This window comes from Glycine soja, chromosome 6 (assembly GCF_004193775.1).
Source record: "Glycine soja cultivar W05 chromosome 6, ASM419377v2, whole genome shotgun sequence".
In the NCBI taxonomy this organism is placed as follows: Eukaryota; Viridiplantae; Streptophyta; class Magnoliopsida; order Fabales; family Fabaceae; genus Glycine; species Glycine soja.
Window position 1 is genome coordinate 31,497,754 of NC_041007.1, and position 24,623 is coordinate 31,522,376.

Genomic DNA, 24,623 nt, shown 5'->3' on the forward strand with positions numbered 1-24,623 from the left:
TTAGAGGAGTTTATTGTTTTAAGTTGAGTGGCATATATCATATTAAGTCAAAGTATAAATAGTCAATAAATTCCACCATATATGGGTTCTTGTTGAAGTCTAATTTTGACTTAACAAAGCAAAAGAATATGAATGAAATACTTTTGTTGTGTTCATAGCCTATTGAAAATTAGGAAATTAACCTCCTTGTCAAGAGAAAGTGTCTTTGGGGAGCCAAAGCGTATGTCTGATCTGGTTGGCACATTGTTTTGTACTTTTAATTTTACCTGAGAATGAACCTAAGGAGTGCATCTTGCTTGGAAATTCAACATATAAGACTTAGAAATATTTCCTGAAAGGAAAACAGGAGATGACCTGGGGTAACTGGTTTAGTCAATCTCATATAGGAGTCATTCATGTTGTTCAGTGTGCCACAAAAAGTTTCACAAACACCGTCTATTATGTTTGTTGTTCAGCGTGTGGGTTGCTTGTTGAAAAAGGTTACTCAAGAGATTGAGCAACGCATGTCAACTCAAGCAGAACAATTGCGAACTATATGTTATGTTCATTACATTATTATTTTAAAAAGATACTTACTTAGTTACTTTTAGTTTCTCAATCATTTTGTTCATATCACTTTCTTACGCTATGACTTCAGCAAAACAATCTTTTCAAGTCTCGGGAAGAAAAATACCAATTGAGAATAAGAGTACTTGAGCCACTTGCATCTGGAACTATGGATGAGAGTGAGGTATCACAAATAGTTTTGTCTAGTTATGCAAATAGAAGTATACAAATTTTATATACCTTCAAATTTTCAATATTGGTACGACATTTGTATTTATCAGTCGGAACTTTTGTAACAGATATGTACTGCCAGTTTCAGCGGTTGAAGGTAATGGTTTCTTGATTTGCGCAATAGACAACATTAACATATCAGTACCCATGTCATGTAAGAGTTCATATTTTCAGCCATGGCGGTCCTACTGTGAATGTGCAGCAAAGATTTTTAATACACTAACAGTGTAAAGATTTTTTATACTATCATCCTATCATAGATTGTAGGTACATCGATGGAGCGCGATTGAGTGAGGAGGACGGGAAAGCTATAGATGAGAAGCTCCTTGCGTAGCATCTACATTCTGAAGATAAGATTGGGTGTGGCCTTGAATCCATTATGGTGAGCGCTTGCTCAATCTGAATAGCTTTTTTGTTTTTTGCGTACATCGTTGTTTGGTAATGCCAATGTGACTTTCTTGCTGCCCTGATTATGACATTAACTATATTGAGGGATTTTTCTATGGCTTATTTTATTAGTAAAAAAATGTGTTTGAAATATTCTAATGATGCCATTTTGCTGTACCTTGATTGTAGTATTTGGAAAATGGCAAGATTATATGTTTCACACTCTTCTCCAATTTAAATAAACACTTTTAGTTTATATAAACTTTGATTGGGATTTGTAACACTTTCATCAGGTTTGATGGCTTCATTTTAATCTACAACCATTTGAACTAGTTTTTTCCTTGGGAGGGGGTGTAATTGTGTCACAGTCACATGGTATCAGTTTAAGCAGGGATCATTTTTTTGTATGATATTTTGAGCTATATTCCGATTATAATGTTGATATTGAACAATGCCCACAGTCCACTACATGGTCTTGGGTTCATCCTTTTTGGTTGTCTTGCATTGAGAGGTAATTTGTAACTTGTAAGTACTATAATATAAGCCTTTGCTGAGTCATTTGGCTTATCTTGATCTTAGAATAGGTGCTGTTCCCCTAAAAAAACTTTCTACCAAAAAAACAAACCTTGTATTTTGGCTCTTCATGTTGGTACATTGTTCCTTTTATTATGTATTTTTGGTTCAGGGCGATTTGAGTGTCTTTTTTTCTTTCTTTTACTAAGTTGGCAATGATGGTGTATATTTTGGTGACATGATGATATAGATAGGCAAAGAAAAAAATCCATTGGATTAGCAGGGTAAGCTTTGTTAGAAAAGGAGGTGGTGGGTGGAGTAGGTTTCCAAGATATACTTTTAATTTGGTTATGTTGGCTAAAATAGGTTGTTGGCTCTTCTGTTACCCAAATATACTACTTGGTACTTACTACAATGTTGAGACTTAAGAGCAAATTATGATTCCTTCAAATTACCCATATGTCACTGTTCACTGCTTCCAAATAGCTACTAATCCAGTTCTTTGAACCCATCCCATAGCTTCCAAATTCACCTTAGCCTCACATATCCAATGAACCTTTAATCCACTTATTCTCTACCATCAATCCACCCCTAATCCAGACTCATTAAATCTGGACTCCTGGCCTTGATGTTAGTGTGTTAGGATTAGCTTCATGGTGAGAAATAAACAATTATATGTAGCAACAAATAGTTGCTTCTACTATTTCATGGTATCACCATGATTTTGAGGGGTAAAATCAATTCTTGTGTGACATCCAAACACACTAATCATATGTAGCCGATACTTTGTTAATCTTAAGTCTTAACAGATTAGTTTGTTTATGAGGGAAATTTAATCACATGATAAGATAGACAAACTCAAATGCTTTAAACTTATATTCAGGCATTTCATTTGATTTTGTTCAACTTTTGGTTATTGCTAATTGTTGGCTGCCTGCCTTAGACAAACAACTAATCACCACAAGTAATATAATGATGAGTAGAGTATAATTTTCATGTAGATTTTGTGTCAATTACCATCCACAATCAAGCTATTGCAAGTTGAACTAACCATGAGGATTGGTGTTGATCTAAATGTTACCAAAAAAATATACAAGAATATTTAAGGGATCATTTGAATTTTCAGGACAAAAGCATAAATGTACTTCAATGGTCTGCTAGGCAAAAGATTGTAGTTGGAGCAGCTCGTGCTTCAAATACCAAAATTCTCAGGTTGGAAAATTAATTCACATGCATTATTTTGCCTTTCTAATTAAAATTATCTTAATATGTTGTAATTTTTAGTAAGCATTATTTTAAAATTCAATTTTCTTAATTTGTTGTAATTAATAGTGAAATTTATTTTCTTAATCTATTGTAATTAATATTAAAATTTAATTTGATAATTAAGATTTAAATGATAGATTAAATATAAATAACGCAAAATTTAATCTATCATTTAAATATTTATTTATTAAATAATTTTTACCATTAATATTAATTAAAATCATGCTACTATATATTGTTTTTAATTATTTATATTTTTTCTGATGGGATATCAACCAAAAAAATATAAGTAATTAAAAAGAATAATAAATTCAAGGACGGTGCTTACATCAGCATTGTCTTTGAAAGTACACATTCAAAGACGATGCTTACCTCAACAACATCTTAGAATGACCACTTTCAAAGACGTTGTTGAAGTAAGCACTGTCTTTGAATGCCTACTTTCTAAGACGGTGCTTACATCAACATCTTAGAATGCCCACTTTCAAAGATGTTGCTAAGGTAAACTCCGTCTTTGAAAGTTCACTTTCAAAGACGGTGTTTTGGGGCTCGTCGTTGAAATTTTTAAGCTTTGACGACATCGCATTCTACAAAAAATGTCGTTGTATCCCCGATTCGATCATTGTAAAAGCGCTTTTTTCTAGCAGTGTAGGTTGTGAGCACCATATGTTTGTGAATGTACATGAAAGAGAAATAAAGAAATAATTGATAGATTGAGCTTAATGGTTGAGTACAGGACTTGGTACTATCATTAATAATAATTACTTGTACTTAAATAAGTTGGAGATAATTATCTCAATTTATTTTTTGATCCTATTTGTCTAGATTCAAAATTCAGAATATAATCAATTAGCTCATTATCAAATTTACCCCATGAACTATTCTTACTGCAGAATCTTAAACACGAGTATTCACTAGTTATAAACAAAAATGCCTCACATTCAGTTAAAAACATGCTTAGGCAGATGGTCCTCCTTATTTTTTGTAGCACCTAGTAGCTCCCAAAACTAACACCTGGCAAATATGGAACTACAAGAAGCTCAGGTTTAGCATTTGTAACATAGATTGGTTTCAAGGATATATAGACTTTCTACTTATATTTCTTATTTTTCTCTACATGTTTGTTGTTGTAATGCTTCCTTTGATGATTCAATTGGATTCTAATTTAAATTCCTAATGAGGGGTTAGATTAATCCTGAAATCATGGGTTACATTAACTATAAAAGAAATCAGACTATTTTAATTTTATCGAGATGTTTAATACAAATTAACTGTAGAAGAAAAGCTTCATGATGAATCAAGAATGATTCAAAGATGTTTTGATGATAACAAAGGTGATGACAAAAAGCTCAAAGGTCAATCAAAGAATGAGTTCAAGAAAGATAGAATCAAGAAAGAATGAGTTCAAGATGTTCAAGATAGAATCAAGAACACTTCAAGATTCAAGGATCAAGCTTCCAAGAATCAAGATCAAGATTCAAGACTCAAGATTCAAGAATCAAGAGAAGACTTAATCAAGATTCAAGATTCAAGAATCAAGAAAAGACTTAATCAAGATAAGTATGAAAAGGTTTTTTCAAAAACTGAGTAGCACATGGATTTTTCTCAAAACATGTTTACCAAAGAGTTTTTACTCTCTGGTAATCGATTACCATATTCTTGTAATCGATTACCAGTAGCAAAATGAATTTGAAAAAGTTTTCAAATGAATTTACAACGTTCCAATTGATTTCAAAAAAGCTGTAATTGATTACAATGTTTTGGTAATCGATTACTAGTGCCTTTGAACGTTGAAATTCAAATTCAAATGTGAAAAGTCACATCCTTTCACATAAAAGCCTTGTGTAATCGATTACACTGATTTGGTAATCGATTACCAGTGATTGTTTCTGAATAAATCAAAAGATGTAACTCTTCAAATGGTTTTTGACTTTTTCAAATTGGTTTTAAGTTTTTCTAAAAGTCATAACTCTTCTAAATGGTCCTCTTGACCTGACATGAAGAGTCTATAAAAGCAAGGCTTTGTTTTGCATTTGACATCAATCCAATCAATCTTATACAATCCTTTACAAGCCTTGAATCTCTTTAAATTTCTTCTTCTTCTTTGTGCCAAAAGCTTTCCAAAGTTTTCTGGTTTTCTAAACCTTGAAAACTTGTGCTATTCATTCTTTTTCATCTTTTCTCCCTTTGCCAAAAAGAATTCGCCAAGGACTAACCGACTGAATTCTTTTTGTGTCTCTCTTCTCCTTTTTCCAAAAGAACAAATGACTAACCGCCTGAATTCTTTTGTGTCTCCCTTCTCCCTTGTCAAAGAATTCAAAACGACACAGTCTGAGAATTCTTTTGATTTTTCCCTTTCCCTTATACAAAAGTTTTCAAAGGACTAACCGCCTGAGAATTCTTTTGTATCCTCATTCACAAAGTATCAAAGGTTTAACCGCCTGAGATCTTTGTCTTAACACATTGGAGGGTACATCCTTTGTGGTACAAGTAGCGGGTACATCTACTTGGGTTGTTGACTGAGAACAAGAGAGGGTACATCTCATGTGGATCAGTTCTAGTGGAGGGTACGTCCACTAGGTTCAAAGAGAACAAGGGAGGGTTCATCCCTTGTGGATCTTTGCTTGTAAAAGGATTTTTACAAGGTTGAAAGAAATCTCAAGGACCGCAGGTCGCTCGGGGACTAGATGTAGGCACGGGTTGTTGTCGAACCAGTATAAAAACTCTTGTGTGTTTGTCTCCTTCTTCCCTACTTTTTTACTTTCCGCTGTGCATTTTAATTTCCGCTTTTACTTTTGGTTAAGTTTCTCTTCTACTCCTTATTCTCTTAACAACATAAGTAAAAGCCTTAGAAGAGTAAATTTTTAATTGGTAAAGGTTTAGGAATAATTAATTCAACCCCCCTTCTTAATTATTCTGAGGCCCCTCGATCCAACATTAACTACTCTTTTTTTGGTGGAGAACAAGTTAACTACTCTAGCATAACTTTCATAGATAAATAAAAGATTATGATTTTCGATTTACAGAACCTAATGATGCTTGGTGCAAACAGTTCAGTACAACCACCCATGTTTTTTTTAACATTCAAACTAATTTATCCTTTTATAGCATGACTGTTATTGAGTTAAATGGTTGGCCTCTCAACCAAAAGGCTTGTCTTCCCTAAAGCAGAAACTCACCCCTATGATGCCAAGTAGGCATGCCTTTAACTACCTTAAACATACTAATATTCATATAATACGGAAGGTAGGCATTGACTAACATCATCATTAGTACAAAACTGCTATGTATGTCAACTGGTTTTCAAAGCTGCAATAAACTAGACTAACTTAATCAACTTCCTCTCCTTCTTGGGTAGTTTATTCCTTCCATGATGGGTAGGATTTTTGGAGATGGTGATAGCTTATTTACTATTATCCCACAATAAAATAGCTTCATTACAATTGTGTCCCAATGTATTTGGGTTTTTCCTTGCCTAATAGTTTGTTATGTTGTTGCTATTGAGATATTTTATGCTTCAGCAGAGGATTGACTTGGGCCACTACTTTTTTGTTTGTTTTTCTATCACTTTTCATCTATATGAATCAAATAAGACTGAGTTGCCTATAGATTTTTCTTTTTTATTTCTTGTTTTTATCTTTAATGTTCCAGAATTCTACTAATCTTTTAGAAACTTTGCATTTGAAGGTTTCACATGGGTTTGGATTATGAAGAAATGGATGCTAGCATATTTTGACACCACAATTACTTCAAGAAAACGTAAAAGAAAAGAATTTAATAAGATTATTATTAAAACCGATGTTGCTTGTGTTGTTTATATGATTATGGGTGTAATAACATGGTATCATAACAATCACTTTGTCAAGGAACCAACCCATAATTGGGAATTGGAATGACAAAGTCACCTTAATTTTCTCATTGGAAGGCCGGAAAGAAATTGTATTGAACAACTAAGGGTTAGTAAGAGTGCATTTTTCAAGCTTTGTACAATTTTACAAGAGAAGGCAGTGGATTAGTAAAACAAAAAAAAAAAAAGTTCCAATAATTGAAGCAATGGCAATGTTTTTACATTTCCTTGCTCACAACCTTAAGTGCAGTGTAGGGCATTTTGATTATTACAGATCTCAAGAAACAATAAGTAGATAATTCAATAATGACTTGAGAGCTAAGTCTAATTCATTCATCACTCACATGAAAAAGGTCCATGGATCCCACGTTCATTGTAGAAGCTCCCCACGCTTATTTCTAAGAGGTCAAAGAACAAGTTATTTCCTTCTTGTTTGAGGCTTAGCACTAGAACATGTTAGGCTTAACAACAAATTTGGTGCTTAGTGCTAGGGTTTGTGAGGATTAGTGTCAGGAGGTCAGAGAGCTCCCATGCTCTATACCTCTTCTAAGCTTGGTATCAAAATTAATGCTTATCATCTATATGTGATTTCGTAGAATTTAGGTTAATGCTTTGTGCCTTTTGGGGCTTCTCGGGGGCTTACAGTTCATTCCCAAACACTCAATGTGTAAAAAGAATCTACAATTGATTTCTAGTATGTTCTTAGTCTTTTCAAAGTAACAAACACAACTCCAACAACAAGAAACCAGTCAAACAATTATCCTTTAATCCCTAATTCTTCAATAAAGAAAAAAAGGGGGAACACATACAATCAATCAAGCATTCAAGATACATCAAACAATTAATAAATTTGAGATTTGGAGTATTCAAAAACTAATCAATTTGTAAAATAAAATTGAAACATAAATCCTATTAGGGTTTAGAGCCAATTCCTCTACCCATGATTAATGTCACACTTACAAGCAAGAGTTCTCACTCCTCGGTTCTGGAGAAGACATAATAGTGACAACAAATTTTTTCCAAAGAATTTAAGAGAGAGTGAGAGAGAATCTTTTAATAAGAGTTTCAATACCTCTTCATATGAAGATTTTTCGAGTAGGAGCAATGTACTTGATAGGGTATGAGTCTTTTAGTAAGAAGTATTAAAAGGCACATACCCTATCAGGTTCACCTTGAATGATGAAAGTAGGAAGGATGCACTAATAATCCTTTGATTCAAGCTCACAACTTTTGTGACTCTTTGTATGAAGGTTTTCTAGAAGACATAATTGTGACAACACATTTTTCCCAAAAGAATTTTAAAGAGAGAGAAGGAGAAACTTTTAATAAGAGTTTCAATATCTCTTTATATGAAGATTTTCCAAGTAAGAGTAGTGAACTTGATAGGGTATGTGACTTTTAATACTTCTTACTAAAAGACACATACCCTATCAAGTACATTGCTCCTACTCGAAAAACCTTCACATGGAGAGGTATTGAAACTCTTATTAAAAGATTCTCTCTCACTCTCTCTTAAATTCTTTGGAAAAAATGTGTTGTCACTATTGTGTCTTCTCCAGAACCTCCATATAAAGAATCACAAAAGATGTGAGTGTGAATCGGAGGACTATTGTTTTAACCTTCTTACACTTTCATTATTCAAGGTAAGGAGGAATGAAAACTCTTGCTTGTTGGTGTGACATTAGCCATGGGTAGAGGAATTGGCTCTAAACCCTAATAGGATTTATGTTTCAATTTTATTTTATGAATTGATTAGTTTATCAACATTCTAAAGCATGGTTTTTTTAATTGTTTGATTTATCTTGAATGTTTGACTATAAGAATTCTTTTCCTCTTTTTGATTTCTTGGAGAATTAGGGATTTAGGGATAATAATTGTTTGATTGGTGATGAATGAATTAACTTAGGTGGCTAATTTAACCTAGTTAATTTGTAATTATTTATAAAAAATTGTAGTTATTCTCTAGTTAACTTGTAATAATATATTGTTCAAATTTTATTTGTTCCTAGCTATGTTACTAAGTTATTTTCGTAGTAATTTTGTATGTAATTTATAGCTAAAATTATTCTATATCTAGCATAGTTTAAAAATTATTTCCTAGTTAATTCCTAGCTAATTCATAGTTAAATTGAAGATATATATATATATATATATATATATTTCTTAGCTAATTTAATTTAATTTTTTAATTTATAAATTATTTTTACTCATTTATTCAAAAATTTGTCACAGTTTGACAATCCAAATAATCATAGAGAAAGTATTTTTTAAAAGAAAAAGTGAAATTCATTAATAAAAGAGGCAAGAAGGTGGAACCCAATGATTTTTCTTACTAAACAAGAGTTAAATACATGCCATTGTTCAACATAAGAAGGTCTAATAAATACATGAATCCCCAACAGTACAGGCACAAGGTCAAAACACACCAAACTCAAACCAAGATCCTTATGCCCAACATAGTCTATTTCATTGAACACCAGCCAAATAGGTAGATGTATCTCATATACTTTCTCTTATACTTGTGCCAAAGTGAAGAGTTTTATCAACTTGTGCAAAACCTAGACATAGCATGTTGTAGCATCCTCTGTCATCACAGCATAGTTTTCCTCCAAGCTCTAGCACAACTGGTGTTGTTTTGCAGTAGCAGTCATCACTATTTTTCCCACTCTTCCATTACTTAACAAACCAAGAATTATTCATGTTATAAAATGTGTACATAACTTGAATGAGACAAAAAAAAAAATTACTGTAGATTTTTCTTCAAAAAAAAAGGATGAAAGAAGAGGCTGAAAATGTCAGGTAAAAAATATATAAAACTCAAGGTCAAGTAAATATTAACATACAAATTGGATAGTTCCATGCAGAGATGACTAACACAAAGAAGGAGAAGTTCTGATAGAAGTTTTGACCTGGAATAATAATAAAAAAATGAACATGAGGTGAATCAAATTAATACACTATATAAGCAATACTATTCGTCAAATTCCTTCTCATGGAAGAAATTCAGATGAAATGTACCTCAAGGCCTACAGATAGAATATTTCAGAAGCATCTCCAATATATCTCTAGCAGCTAGAGCCATAGCTGCTTGGCCTTTTGTTATTGGCTTATCAGACTGGAACAATCTTGTATAACCTCGAATATCCCACACCCAAAAATATAAGAAATAGTGCCGCCAAGAAAGTGAGCAAGCCTATTAAGATCCAACTAACCTACTTATGTTACATGAGCCTTCCCAATCTGCTCTTCAGCATCCAATGCCCCCTTTTCCTGAGAGGAAAAAAATAGGACATGATATAAATTGAGACTTGGGGTCATGTCATTCCTAATTGGCACAACGCCTACATAAATTGGCACAACGCCTACATAAATAAATAACTATTTACATAGAAAATCATACCAATGGTTACAAAGGTTTTGAACTCTTTGGCAATGTAGGAAAATGATAAGTGGAAACTTCTCAGCAGAAAATGAACTAGGCATAAACAAATTGAGTACCAAGTGAAGCCAGGGAAGGAAGGACCAAGTGAAGCCAGGGAAGGAAGGACCAAGTTAGAGATATTTCTCATAAAAAAATAAAGAGGTTAAGGAATGTTTCTCAGTAATGAGTACTCTTACCTAAAACTTAGATTCTGGCTATTTAAAATATGTTTCACTTAATTACAATACAAAGGTCTTTGTCTTAATTTTGTTTATAAATTGTATTTAACATGGTTTAGTTTGCATAGTTGTATGTAAATCAATCACTGCCTTGTCAGCAGCTACAAAAATAATAATGTGAATGCTCTGATTAAAAGATGTGAGATCATAGTGTAGTGCACCAATCACAACGTCCCCTTCATTATCATTGATAACTGCTTGAGACATCTTGCAAGGTACAGAATACAGACAATCTCACAAACTAAAAGTCTAGTTTTGCCTCCTTAAGTACTGACAATTGTTTAACCTTATTTCAGAATTTCTCATAACACCCTGTACATAGACATTCAAAGGTCGCAAAGAAACCTTTGTCAATACAGGAATAGCTACTATTGATAAAATCTTAAAATTAACTCACTTGTGGGAAGCACAGGGGTCATAATAACCATACACACCCCTAACTTTACCACACAAGGAGGAAGATCTTGGGTTAGGCGATTAATCAAACAACTAGTGCTCAATCATGGATTCAAATCAACCAGATACACATTGTCAATGAGCACATTAAAGAATCCACAACCAGATACACACACGAGGAGGAAGATCTTGGGTTAGACGATTAATCGAACAACTAGTGCTCAAGCATGGATTCAAATCAACCAGATACACATTGTCAATGAGCACATTACAGAATCCACAACCATCACTTGATATATACACACACACAATATTAATTCCATAGGTACAAACCAGATCACAATCTCATTTGATTCATTGGCTTAGCACATTTCGGTATTATCATCAAACACCTAGCATCTAAAATAAAGAAAAAAAAAATACAATTCTCAGAGTCAGCCCTATTCATTTATCCATGTGCACTACTCAAAATTTCAGTAAAAATCAGGAAATGTGCAAGTGTGGAGCAGTGAAAGGATCATATAGTCACATTTTTAACAAATAATCGACATGAATAAAGAATATCAATTATAACTAGTCATCAAAATGAAGTATAAGGAGTGATATAGGAACACCAATGTTGTCTTTGCATCAACTCAAAGATAAATCAATTCCTAAAATTCCAATCGAGATGAATTTGATTTGATTCTATTACACACTAAAATCAAATCTTCAAATATCTGTAATCCGATGATCTATAAAAATGAAACAGAAATTGAACACTACCTTCAGTTCTATCAGAGTGAAACCAATCGAAGAGTGAGAAACCAAAGCCTGGAGAAATTTTTTTATTGAAGAGTGAGATCGAGAGAAGAAAATAAAGTTTCTCGAATTGAATCAATAACTACAAACTAAACAGTCTTACACTTTATAAACATTCAGAGCGGATTTGAAAATCCCGAGGAAAACACAAGCATAGGAGAGAAAGCGAGAACAGAAATTGAACAGAGAATGGATCGCGAAATTGAGAATGCGAATGAAATTGAGAGTGAGTGAGGGAGTGAGCGATGAACACGAGAGTGAGGGAGTGAGCGATGAACGCAAACGGAGAAGTGTAAACCTAACCTTAAAGAACACGAAGAACAAAGCCTTCGAAAAAACAATTCTTCAAGCGGTTCCTCTTCTCCGATCGCACCTCAACCTTCGGAGTCCCATTCCTCTTCTCCAATCGCGCGGGAGAGCGAGAGTAACAGAAGTGTAACTAGGAATATAAAATTTAATTGGGGATATAAAAGAGATATTAATAAATAGTTTTTAATTTTAATATTAACTAGGAAAATAAATATGGTAGTTAATTTATACTTAATTAGCTACAAGATATCTATGAATTTTATTCCTAGTTAAAATTAGTAGCAAATTATAAAATTTCTTGTAATGCCTGTGGTTTCATAAAATCAATATATGATTTTTATTTTGATGGATGAATATAATAAAAAGTAAATTTTTATTTTGTCACAATTTAAGAAAATAGTTTTGTACTTAATCTTCCTACTTGAAAAAATTTAGTATTTTTTCTCAAAAATTTAATAAAAGTAAATTAAATAATGTTTATTTGTTTTATAAATTTTATATTAATTTTTTTAGATAAATATTTAAAAATAAAATTTTATATTAAATGGAAATTAAACAAGAAAATCAAAATATAAAAAATTAAATTACTTTATTCAAACAAAATATTTTAAAAAAAAGGACAACTCAGTTACAAGCAATTTAAATGCCAAATATTTCAATTTCCTTGAATTTCTAGAATCTTCCATTCAAACACAGGTAAGGGAATTACAGAATAGATTTTTATTCTAGTGATGATTCCTTTTGACTTTGTTGTGATATGGTATGTGATGATACAGTACTCAATCAATGGTTTAAATAAGTGGCTGGTTGCATCATGATCAGTGGCGGAGCTTCCTTAGGCTTAATTAAGGGGGCATTAATTTTTTACAATAATATTCATAGGCCTACCTTTCGAGGATTTAGTTTTAAAAAAATGAGATTGTGAAGGACCTAGTAAAACAATTTTAAGTTCTAGAAACTTAACTAAAGTTCTGTAAAATAAAAAGCCAGTCTTATAATTAATGGTATCCGTCTTATACATAGTTTTAGTAAATCCTAGCAAATATAATGTTGAATTCAATCTCTCTATATAGAGAGGGAAAGAGGAACCATATTCTTAAATAAAATTTTATAATATTTTTATAATGATTTTTAATTTTAATTTGTAAATTCTCAGTCATTGAAAGAGTATAAAGACTATAATTTTAGTCATTTTATTTATTATTAATAATTTTATGGACAATTTTAGGTTAACATTACATTTTAAGCTTTTTTTTATAACATTAATAGTTATTTGTCAAAAAATAATTATGACTGATTTAATAACATTTTTATATATGAAATATTTAATTAATTTTTCCGTGATATAAAACTTATTTTTGCATCTTTTAAACTGATTATTCACGTATTGGTACATAAAATCTTATATATATTTTTATCAGTAAAAACTCTCGTATATAATATGACTTGAACATGTCAGCTTTCTTTGTGGATTTTTTATATAAATACTTTTCTATGAATTTTGAGATCTTTTTTAAATTCTCTCTACAAAACATTCTGTAAATTTATTTATTAACTTAGAAAATATGATTATTTCTTTAAATTTATTAAAAAAATCCATTGAAAACTAATTATTTATTACGTATTCTCATATAAATTTGTTAGAAAAAATTATGTTTATTACAACTTTTTCACAAGAAAGATAACTTCTCTATTTTATTTATTTATTTAGTAGTCAACAAAAGTATAAAAATCATTAAAAACAGTTGAGGAATTTTATTTATGAAGTAGAAAAAATATTTTACTACCATTACAACAATTAATTAAAAAACAACTAATATTTGAATAACATCATTAATTTAATATATATATATATATAAAACAATTAATACTTGAATAACATCATTAATTTTATATATATATATATATATATATATATATTACTACATAACCTTAATTATTTTGTCCTCTCCAGCACTTTTTCTCGAGCTCTGCCACTGATCATGATGCGGTCCCAATATTGCAAATGCAGCAGCATTATCAACTGCATCACACTACAATAGAGTTGTTTTTATTTGTGTGCCATGGTTACTATCGCAGCATCACCGCAATCGCATTGACGATGAGTGACGGATTGAAGATCTTAAGTTAATAAATTTAAATTATAAAAAATAAAATGATTGAGTTTAGTTATATAAATAAAATAAAATAAAATATAAAAATATAAAATTTTATTTACAAATTTAATAAATTTTAAAAATAAGGGGATGCAAGTGCACACTCTAACAACCATATAGGTCGCCAGTGTTGACGATGCCATTCAGAACTGCACTCACAATTTTAAATCATATTTTTTTAACAAAATTTAAAATCTTATATTAAGAGTTAATTTGCTTAATTTTTTTAAGAAAAAAGTGATTGTAGAAATAAATATTTTTTTAAGAAGCAAATAGAGGTTATTTCTTGAAAAAAGTAGAAAACATTTTTTTAAAAATTAAATCAGTTTAGACAAACAAATAAAAAAATAATTATTTTATTGAAAAAAGTGTTTTAAAACAAGCTTAAACAAATATGTCCTTAATCACTTTTGACACGGCCACAATCTAAAATCTTAAACCATTAGGTGTGTGGGCCAATTTCAGTTATATGTTTCTCAAATTGCTCACTTCTATCCAACTTTGAGACTTATTTACTCATGCATGTTACTCAATATTCAAGCTATCTAATGACTGTAGCATAATTAATAACACAAGTTGTTGAGTCTGCAGGAGAAGACTTGAGTTTGATTTCATATAAATATATTTCTGGAGAGGGATAATGAATTTTAAGTGAAACTAAACCCGAAGTAAAGATTTTAAAAGAATGTCTACTTAGTCTCTCGTGAGCTATGTAATGATCAAAGGTTCGGTACATTGCTGAAAATAATGACACTAGATGAAGTTATGATTTTACATTTTTCAGTGAAAAAACAAACTGATTAATTACGGGATTCCTTCCAAATTTCAATTGCTTCACTTGGGGTCATTCCCTTCCCTTTCTTTGTTCTAATAATATTATGTTAGAGCCAAATTATCTTTTAGGTTCTAGCTTAGGCCGGTCCAAGGATAAAGTAAGTAAAGTTTACGCACCAACAAAAAATATTTAAAAAAATCTAACATATTTAAAGCATAAAATTTCTTTTAAAATTCACTTTAAACCTCGTTTATCGTTGGGTCGACATTAATTCTAGGGAGGGGCTTTCCCCATTAACTTGTGATCAAATTTGCCATATGCTCATTTCTCAGCTAATTGCTACCAAATAAATTGGAATAGGGTACATTGTAGTTCAAGGGTGTGTGTCCAGCACATAGATGAAAAATAATTCAAGCATTCGAGCTTTCTCTGGAATGGTTGTGATATTGCAGTGAAGCCTCTCTTACTGTCTTGAGAGCCTTGTCATATGCTATAAACCCCATAAAATAGAATTCATAACCATCCACTGTGACAAGCTGCATGTATTTTTCTGCAGGGTTAAATCTATTTGAGAAAGGACTAACCGTGCTTAACTGATCGAGTTGCAACACGACCTGTATATAAGACACAAAAAATCAGTATTTGATTATTACAAGAAACTTACCTAAAGTTTGGGATGTTGCTGTTCAGAAATTCAAAGGGTATCAACTTTCAACTATGATCTCAAAATATTAGACATAGGAGTTATGAGTTATCCATGATTAAATGTATGGAATATTAGTTGAGCATCCCAAAGAAGTAGGGGAGGGGGGTCTATTTTATGTTGTCTTTCGAAGTGGTATGAAAAATGTGGGTATGAGAGTATGACTATTATTCATTTCCTCTTATTAAAACTTAATTCAATAAACTTTATACATCAAATACAGAAAAATAAAAAATAAAAAATAAAAAAGGTTTCAGTAAGGTGTATTGATTTCTCAGGATATATATTGTTCAGACATTTACTGACCATTTCAGCAGTCACAAACAAATACAATCAGAGTGATAAGTGATATTGCATGCTTGTATGTGAATCTGTGATCTCATTGATGCACGCATATTACTCCTAATACATGTTGAAAATTAAGAGAAATTGGCTATAATAATGAGTGAAGCCTATATAAACACCCTAGATATCGGAAGGGCGGTTTGGTGTGAAGAATGTCGAGATTTTCAATATCAGCCTATTATAGAAGTGGTGTTGGAGATTCACGGTTGATATGTCTGCTGTCTGGAGGAAGATTCTGCTATTTAAGTATGGCTCTGTTTATGCCATGGAGAACCACTTATCCTCATCCAGACAATCTTTTGGGCTTCTATAATTCCTTCAAAGATCCTTGTTTTCTCGTGGAGGTTGCTGCTCGCCAGGCTACCAACTTGTTTTTTAGAATTCTAAGCCCAAAAAATAAGGTGCATTTAATACATACACCGTGAAAATTGAATTTTTATCATAAGGTTTAAGTAGTTTAAATACAAAATGAAAGATTACATTTTATTAGATGAAGTTTGTTTGAATGGATCAATCCAAGGTTATGTCTACCAACCTGATTGTTGTTAGTGTTACAGGTTATGGTCTTTGGTTGTTGTATAGAGGCAACTTTTTTGGTAGCGATATGTAACAAATATAGGAGGGGTATACTGCTTTTGTTTTGCTGCTCTGTAATGTCTTTATATCTTGTGCAGACTTTGAACTACCTATATATATATATATATATATATATATATATATATATATAATTCTTAGTTTTCCTTTCAAAAAAAAAACACGCCAGATATGACCTTTGGTCCGACCATTCTCTATATGATACATATTTGAGTTTTTTAATTTAGAGAAAAATTAGAATAACGCTTAATTACGTGTCATGTAAAGATTGATTAGGAAATTAGGACCATCAACTATGTGGTGGTTGAGGAATACCTAATAAATTTTTATACATGACACACCAGAGATTATATGACATTGTAAAAATCCTTTCCACTAACAGTTCATTCTAATTAAATTCCAACGAATACAGTTTAACTCACCTAGGCTTATCCTGAGTTTCTTGTATCAGAAGATTACTAGCAAGTAGCAACCAATCAGGAAACATAATCAAATACAAACTACAGGGTGTTGTTTACTTTGCAAGAAAGAAGATAAGTACCTTATAATGCACACTCTGGTTTTGCTGCAGGGAGAGTGGATAATTGCACAGTGGATAGTCGCTGCAAAAGGCTACTCTTTTAGTTGATACATATATTGTTCCAATTACAGGTCCAGTAGATGTTGATAAGTAGCAAGCAAATGACTTTATGAGCTTCTCTCCTGGAAAATTCCCAAATGATTGTTGAAATAATATATCAGGTCCTCCTAGTGTAAGCACCTTTGTTCCTTGAACGATTCTAGCCACTGCTGCATCAGCAAGACTAGAACCAATTCTGACTGCAGTATAATTATGCATCAAAGATTTCATTAGAACATAAGTCTACAGGTCTACACTACTAAAAATTATGGATAGAAAACTAAAGGCTTAGTTATTCTTTTTACTTACAACTTTTTAATTTTTGACAAATTTTACTTTCAATTTTTTAATTTGATGCATTTTACCCCAATTTATAAAAATCTTATGAATTTTATTCTGTCATTTATCCATTAATAAGCACAAAGGTTGTGAGCAAAATTTCTCAGAAAAATAAAAAGTTAAAGATAAAATTTGAGAAAAAAAATAAGTTAGATGATGATTATCCCAGTTATAAATATTTTTTTAAGTCTCATCATGAGGTGGCGTGAGATCTTCAATACATGTGATAAAAGAAAAAGAAATAAAAAGGGAATAAAGTTGATCGAGGCAAACTTACTATGATTCCAGAAATTGTCAGCCATGGTCTCAGCTCTTCTAGTTGCTTTTCCAACCTTCCTGCTGCAGCGGTTTAATGCATCACACACCGTATCCATTGGCTTTGGACCTGAGATCATAACTGATGTTAAAAAAAAAAGAAGAAAAAACTAAAGCTTATCTGCATGTACAGAAAACATGGAACATTAAACACTCACGGTTGGTCTGAAGAGGGGAAATTTGAACATAAGGGTTGTTGCTGCCATTGTTGGACATGCTATACTGCTAATTAAGTTGCTTTAATTTAATTTCTATCCTTCAGCGTGATCTTTCACTCTTTAGTTTGTTGAGAGGTTGAATAAAGAGAACTTGATCATTAATAATGGATGCAAAGGTAAGAGAGGGACAAAATGGAATAGTATGAATAGGAATATGTTGTACAAAAAATTAATATATATGTAGGTCCATTCTGCCTCTGAATAAAAAGAAAAAAGATGAGTCGACATCCATTCACACCCAAATTATTAAGCAGTCCGAAATAGCAAGTATCCACTGTCTCCAGTTAATTAGTCTTAATATAAGTATTTAAATTCTTTAATTTATTTTAAAAAATCATCAAGTTCTTTAATTTATGACAAAAAAGTTAATACTCAATTATATATATACTTATTAAGTAGAGATTAACTAAAATCATAATAATTTGGGACCACTTATAATTTCTCATACACTCGTATATTATTTGATATAAAGATATATAAATGAATAATTTACTAACAAGAGTACATTTTGATAGATAATAGTTGGGTTTCAAAAATATTTTAAGAAAGAGTTTGATTTTTTAAACTGAAAAACTTTATTAAAAGAGATAAAACTAACTCTAGCTAGTGAGATCTTTATGATTCGAAAGATTAATTTGATGAATTTAATTATATGGATGTCTCTTGTTTTTAAAAAATAATGATAAGAATGAATTATTTTGAATGAACTATTGCTTAATAAAAATCACCTCTAACCTTCAAAAGAATGAATTATTGCTTAATTCGAAAGATAAAACTCACATATCATTGCTTAATAAAAATCACCTCACCTCTAATTGATTTTGGCCATCTAAGAATGAATTATTTTGAATAAAATATATTTTTGTTCTTACCCTTTCAGTCAATTTTAATTTTAATACTTATAGTTTCAAATTGATTGAGTTGGTCCTATAGGTCAAAAAATAAGTAGATTTAGTTTCTATTAAGTTTCTCAATCATCAGTGTTTAACTACACCTATGCTTTAAAGTATATAAACCAAACTAGTCAATTTAAAACTATAAGGTGTAAATATTTTACCTAATCTTTTTCCTTAAAAAGGTTAAAAAACGCAAGCTATTAATTTTACATATTTCAGCCAATCATGCGATCGAATGAGGAATGGTAGTTTATATTTTATTCAATAAATCATCAATTTATTAGTATCTAATTTTTTCCCCTTAAATACCTATTAAAACGATTAAATTAATTATATAAATAGTCTCTAAAGAATTAAGAATCTATCAATTTATTAGTCTCTACGCTAATATATTTTATTAATAGCGAAGGATTGGCCCAATTTTTATTTATTTATAAAAACTGCACAGCCGTTGTGGGATCGAGATCTGTTTATAATTCACGCGTCAAATAAATCAAAGTCATGAGTATTGAAATATGTGTTTGAAAGCTTACAAGAATATCATGAAAAAACTAATCTTCAGTATATTTGTTGTTAAAATGGTTAGGAACCCTAAAATCAAAGCAAAGTAACGGTGGGAACGATGGTTTTTGATGATGGATTGGGTTCAGCAAAAAGGAACATGACACCGAAAGAGAGATGCTGCCAAAGAATATGATGCTAAAAGGCACATGCTGATGGATGTTCTTCACTTATAGTTCTTTTTTTTTTTTTCCTTTTATTTTAAGAAAAGCAACATAGGGGATTTGTTTCAGACATATTATTAAAAGAACTTCTAGAAACGCTTTTTATACAAAACTAGTCTACAACCCGTGCATACGCACGGGTCGTCTACTTAGTGATTTAGCAAGCATGGTTTGTGTTTTGCAAGATAGATATAAAAGGAAATGCGGTGTTGAAGCAAAAAAGGCTTAATACTTATAATAAAATTGGTGTTCAAACTATAAAACATTGTTTGTAAAATTAAGAAAATACAAATAAAATTCAGTCGGTATCACTATCTTTCTAGTCTTTTTGTCTTCTGATGACAAATTTTATCATAACACCTGTAGTAAAATATAACTTCATCTCCATGGCTAAAATCGTTGTCCATGAGAAACTGGTACCAAAGTTGAACAATATATTTGTCACCAATGCCAGTGTCCAGGACTACGACATTCCATTGCAGAGGAGGGCCAAATCTTCTAATTAGAATTGTCATATGCTGGCCATAGGCATCAACATGCAGCACGACAGAAGCTAGAAGTTTCTACAGATAAAATGTAAATTAGATAAATATTTAAATAAGAATTTAAATAAGAAAGTATAATCAGTTAATGGTGATTTACTAGTGGATAGGGGGCAGCAAGCATGGATTGAGTGACTTCAACAGTCCACATATGTTTTCTTAATGTGAGTCGTGGTCTTCCACATGTTTGCTGATCAGTGAACGGGGGGGGGGGGGGGGGTGAAGTGGAGGTCGAATACCCAATTGTGGTCGCAGGCGTAGAAGTTGATGGTAGTAGACTCATAAATGTTTAACTCTCTTCTGAAGTCTCTCAAGCCATCAGCGAAGAAGAATTTTCCTCGGTGTTGCCTGACTCGAATTTGGTAGATGCCTCTGGCGTATTTAAAGTGGGCAAACTCTGGATAGTTTGGTGCCTATTGCTGATGGTAAAAGGAAGGTATTTCTATGATATCCTGCATCAAAAAAATTTGAAAAGTTTACCATTACAACGTCAATGAAAGAACAATGAAGTAAAGAAAGAACGTGAATGAAAGAACAATAAAACATTACTTTGTCATTGTGAAAGGCATCCATAAACTGGATGATGAATGGTGGTATGATAACTGGATATCTTATTTGCAGTGAGGCAAGGGTAAATTTTTTAAAGAAGAAGTGGTTTATGAATGTCATTGAAAAACATGATTTTTAGAAGACAGAAGCAAAGAAAATAAAAGGTCGAAACATATACAAAAAAGGTGAAAGAAATTGAGTGAGGCTGTTGGTTAACACTTACCCTACTTGACGCAGTTGATGATAATGTAGTCATCTTGGTGATGGCCTGAAGCTGAAGGATTTTCGAAGAGTAGTAGAAATGGGCTTTGCAGAAAAAGGTTGATTTTGGCGTGTTATAGTAGGGTGAAGTAGTAGGCAGTGAAAATTTAATTGTTGCCTTTTCCTAATGTTGTAACTAGCGGAAAATTGAGCTGCTTGGGAAGTGTGGAGCATTTATTGTTGCTTCTGAAGAGTGAACATTAAGGGCCAGTTTAATGATTGTGAAGCTAGATGGTCGTGTAATGATTGCTATATTTTGCACTGTGGAATTATAAAATAACAATAAAATATAATGTGAATTATTAGATTAGCAACATTTTAAATGCTGGACGGTGCTTATCAGTTGGATGTGACATTTGGCATAGGAAATGCAATTAAACCAATCACAACATTTGCAGTTATAGTTGATATAACCCAAAGGGACATTTGTCACTTGATTGCAAATTTGATGAAGTTGGTCTTATATTGGTAATTGTTTCCAATATTTGTAAAAGAAAATTAAAATACCGAAGAGAGGATAGGGTCATTACATAAAAAAATTGTAAATTTCCCATAAGTAATTGAGTGTGAGAGGTAAATGAAACGAAAGGCTCATGTTTGGTTCAGGAAGAGATATAAATGCAAATTCAATATATGACTCGTTACAGTTCAGAATATTGTTTTTCCATGATTACTATTTAAATAATCATCATATGATATTTGAAGCAAATTTTTTTAAAACTAATTATCAATGCTTTGGAGACATTGATCGAGAGTAGTTTTTTGACTAAACAACAATGCATGTTGGATTATTCATCTATATACATACCGATAGAAAGCTAAGCAAATAGATTGACATTGGATATAGGTAGAAAATTCATTAAACTGTAAAACATTACCCTGCCATAATGTAAATTATTTAGCTTCTATGTTCACAGAAGCAATAACTGTAAATGGACAATGAAGCAGAGAATTATCAAATTCGTTCCCGAAAAGCCAAGTGTATAGTCATTTTGGCTTTGTGTGATGATTGCAGATGAAAGACAATCATAGCATGTAGTTCAAATAATGCAGTCCAATTGAAATTCATTGCAGAATTTAAAACACTTTTATTGGAAAAAGGAAACACTTTTAGTAGTATTGGACATTTATGACTGTGGTCCATATTTAATCAAGTAGTCACCACACTAAAGGTAGACATAGTAATATATTCAAATGCAAATTCAATGTAAAACAAGTTAAAGTTTTGCATAATTTTTTTATGCCATTGCTAATTTGATAATGATCATATGATTGGTCAACCGAAAAAAAAAACAAATTAAATAGATGCAATCTATGACATGATTGTAGATGGAATACAGTATCTTGAATTTCAATTGGAAGATTAAAATGTAGTAGATGATATTATGTACCTCATAATAGAAGATCTAATGATGACTCATATGACCTTGTATCTAGCTGCATATGAGAGTGCGTATGAATAAGTTTAAAATATAGTATTGTGCAGAATAACAATTGTCATTCTATAGAAATTGTATTTACCTTGTTAGATTTTTGAAGACCTCTTTGAAAACTACATTAGTGGTAGAAGTCAATTTTTTTTGGTCTTTATCATGTATTAAAACTTTTAGTCCTTTCTTTGATTTGACCCTTGATAATGCAACATATAATTGACCATGACTAAAAACTGATTTTGGTAAGTAAAGTCCAACTGTAGATAGTGATTGCCCTTGAGACTTGTTAATTGTCATTGCATAAGAGAGCATTATTGGGAATTGTCTTCTCAAAATCTTAAAAGGCCATGGTGATTGAGAAAGGGACATGGACATTCTAGGAATATAAACATTATGGCCAACATTTTTCCGAGAAATAATTTGAGCTGCAATAACGTGTTTTGCTAGCCTTGTAACAATTAATCTAGTGTCATTACACAACCCTTGAGTTTGGTCTAAGTTTCTTAACAACATTATAGGAGTTCCAATTTTTCAGTTTGATACAATGATTCGGCAAACCAGATTTTGTCAATGAATTAAGAAATTCAGTAGTTAGTGAGTGAAAATGACAACTTTCAATGGTTTCTGATTTGTCTAGTGAGTCAGAACTTAGATATTCCATGTGTTCACCTATGATCATTTTTGTAATTAGTGTGTCAACTTAATAATAACCATTTTTGCAAATCAGTAAATATACTAAATAGATGGTAATTTTGCATAATTGGAAATTAAGTAGACACAATTTAGATAGAAGTGATGACAATTATATAAGTGATGGTATGATTACCTGGGATCAATGATAGTATATAATCATTGACTTGTTGGACTGTTTCATTGGTTGAAGCTAATATTGCTCTAGATCGGAAGAATTCAGGGTTGTTGTGATGGTAGCATAAATTTGGGAATGTTGAGTTAACTATAACATGGATTGGATCATCATATTCTGTTATCAACACATCCTTTAGGATTTTGACTGTAGCATACCCATCATTTTGATGTCCAATAATTCCATCTCCAATGTCCACAATCCATTGTGCAAATGTGGCAGTCTCTTGTTCATCTACTGCTTGTATATTGCTTTGTAAACGCATGTTTTTTGTCAGTGTTAATACCTGACAATAATCCCATAGATAAGAGGAATTTATTGTTGCATTTACAATGTCTGAACGATTGCCTCTAGGAATGACTGGTAGGATTTGTCGGAAATCTCCACCGAACACCATGACTTTACCTCCAAAGATTTTATTGGAACTGGATTTGCCTTTAATAATATCTCTCAAACTTTGATCAAGTGCTTCAAAACAAAATTTGTGAGCCATGGGTGCTTCATCCCAAATAATTAGACTTGTTTGATTTAATAATTCAGCTAATTGACTTCCTTGATGTATGTTGCATGTTGAGTCTTCAAAAATTGGAACAGGTATCTTGAATTTTGAATGTGCAGTCCTACCTCTAGGAAACAATAGAGAAGCTATACCACTAGAAGCAACCATAATAACAATTTTCTTGTCTGCTCTTAATGAACTAGCTAGCGTTTTCCAAATGAATGTTTTTCTTGTACCTCCATATCCGTATAGGAAAAACATGCCACCTTCATTCTTATTGATAGCTTGAATAATTTGGTTATAAATTGATGTTTGTTGATCTGTAGTTATGGGTAAATTTTTGTCAGATGCAAAAGAATAATTTAAATGGAACTTGGATTTCATTAATAGCATATTGTAATTTTAGAGACAAAGATAGAATAGGGAAAATGAGTATAGTAAATGTGGGCTTAAAATGAAAGGTATAGTGGGTAGTTATGTATTTTGTTTTTTGGAGTCAATTTTATTTCTACCTATAGAATTTACATATAGAAAGGCACATTACCTGTCATGTGTGAAAAAAGATGCAGAAATTTCGATCTGACCTCATCATTGTTGTAATTGAGCTCTGATAATATCAGGCTATTGTCTAGATAGGATGGCCAATTTGCATCTTTAGGATATGACATTGAAGGATAGTCTCTAAGTGATTTTTGATTTACTTGCAACAATTGTTCAATTTCAAGCAATGCCAATTTTTTCAGATGGTCATCATCAAGATGTAATTCTAATAGGTGAGAAGTAATTTGTCAAATTATGATTATCATTGATGGTATTCGATATAAAAACAAATT

General features: G+C 31.5%; 1 protein-coding gene and 1 long non-coding RNA gene across 6 annotated transcripts; both read right to left on the reverse strand.

The window, feature by feature from the left end:
• Positions 1-9,100: 9,100 nt before the first annotated feature.
• On the reverse strand, positions 9,101-12,077 carry LOC114416784. Of its 5 annotated transcripts, none has more exons than XR_003667574.1 (6): positions 11,951-12,077; positions 11,612-11,659; positions 10,191-10,265; positions 9,809-10,060; positions 9,634-9,699; positions 9,101-9,466 (listed from the first exon to the last, which is right to left on the reverse strand). It is a non-coding gene; the product is annotated as an uncharacterized LOC114416784 (long non-coding RNA). The 5 variants fall into 5 exon arrangements; XR_003667571.1 differs by having other exon boundaries at positions 11,751-12,077; XR_003667572.1 differs by lacking the exon at positions 10,191-10,265.
• A 3,017-nt stretch (positions 12,078-15,094) lies between these two features.
• On the reverse strand, positions 15,095-18,164 carry LOC114416785 (GEM-like protein 1). The gene is made up of 4 exons (XM_028381794.1): positions 17,961-18,164; positions 17,765-17,872; positions 17,071-17,348; positions 15,095-15,501 (listed from the first exon to the last, which is right to left on the reverse strand). The coding sequence occupies exons 1-4, from the start codon at positions 18,016-18,018 to the stop codon at positions 15,298-15,300; spliced, it is 648 nt and encodes a 215-aa protein (XP_028237595.1). The 5' UTR covers positions 18,019-18,164; the 3' UTR covers positions 15,095-15,297.
• Positions 18,165-24,623: the final 6,459 nt, after the last annotated feature.

Bases quoted from the DNA above. Each gene is read 5' to 3' on its own strand.
- LOC114416785 (XM_028381794.1), bottom strand. From the start codon at position 18,018: ATGTCCAACAATGGCAGCAACAACCCTTATGTTCAAATTTCCCCTCTT. The intron at 17,873-17,960 runs GTGAGTGTTTAA...TTATGATCTCAG, and splicing joins TTCCCCTCTTCAGACCAACC to GTCCAAAGCCAATGGATACG. The intron at 15,502-17,070 runs GTACTTATCTTC...TCTTATATACAG, and splicing joins ACCAGAGTGTGCATTATAAG to GTCGTGTTGCAACTCGATCA.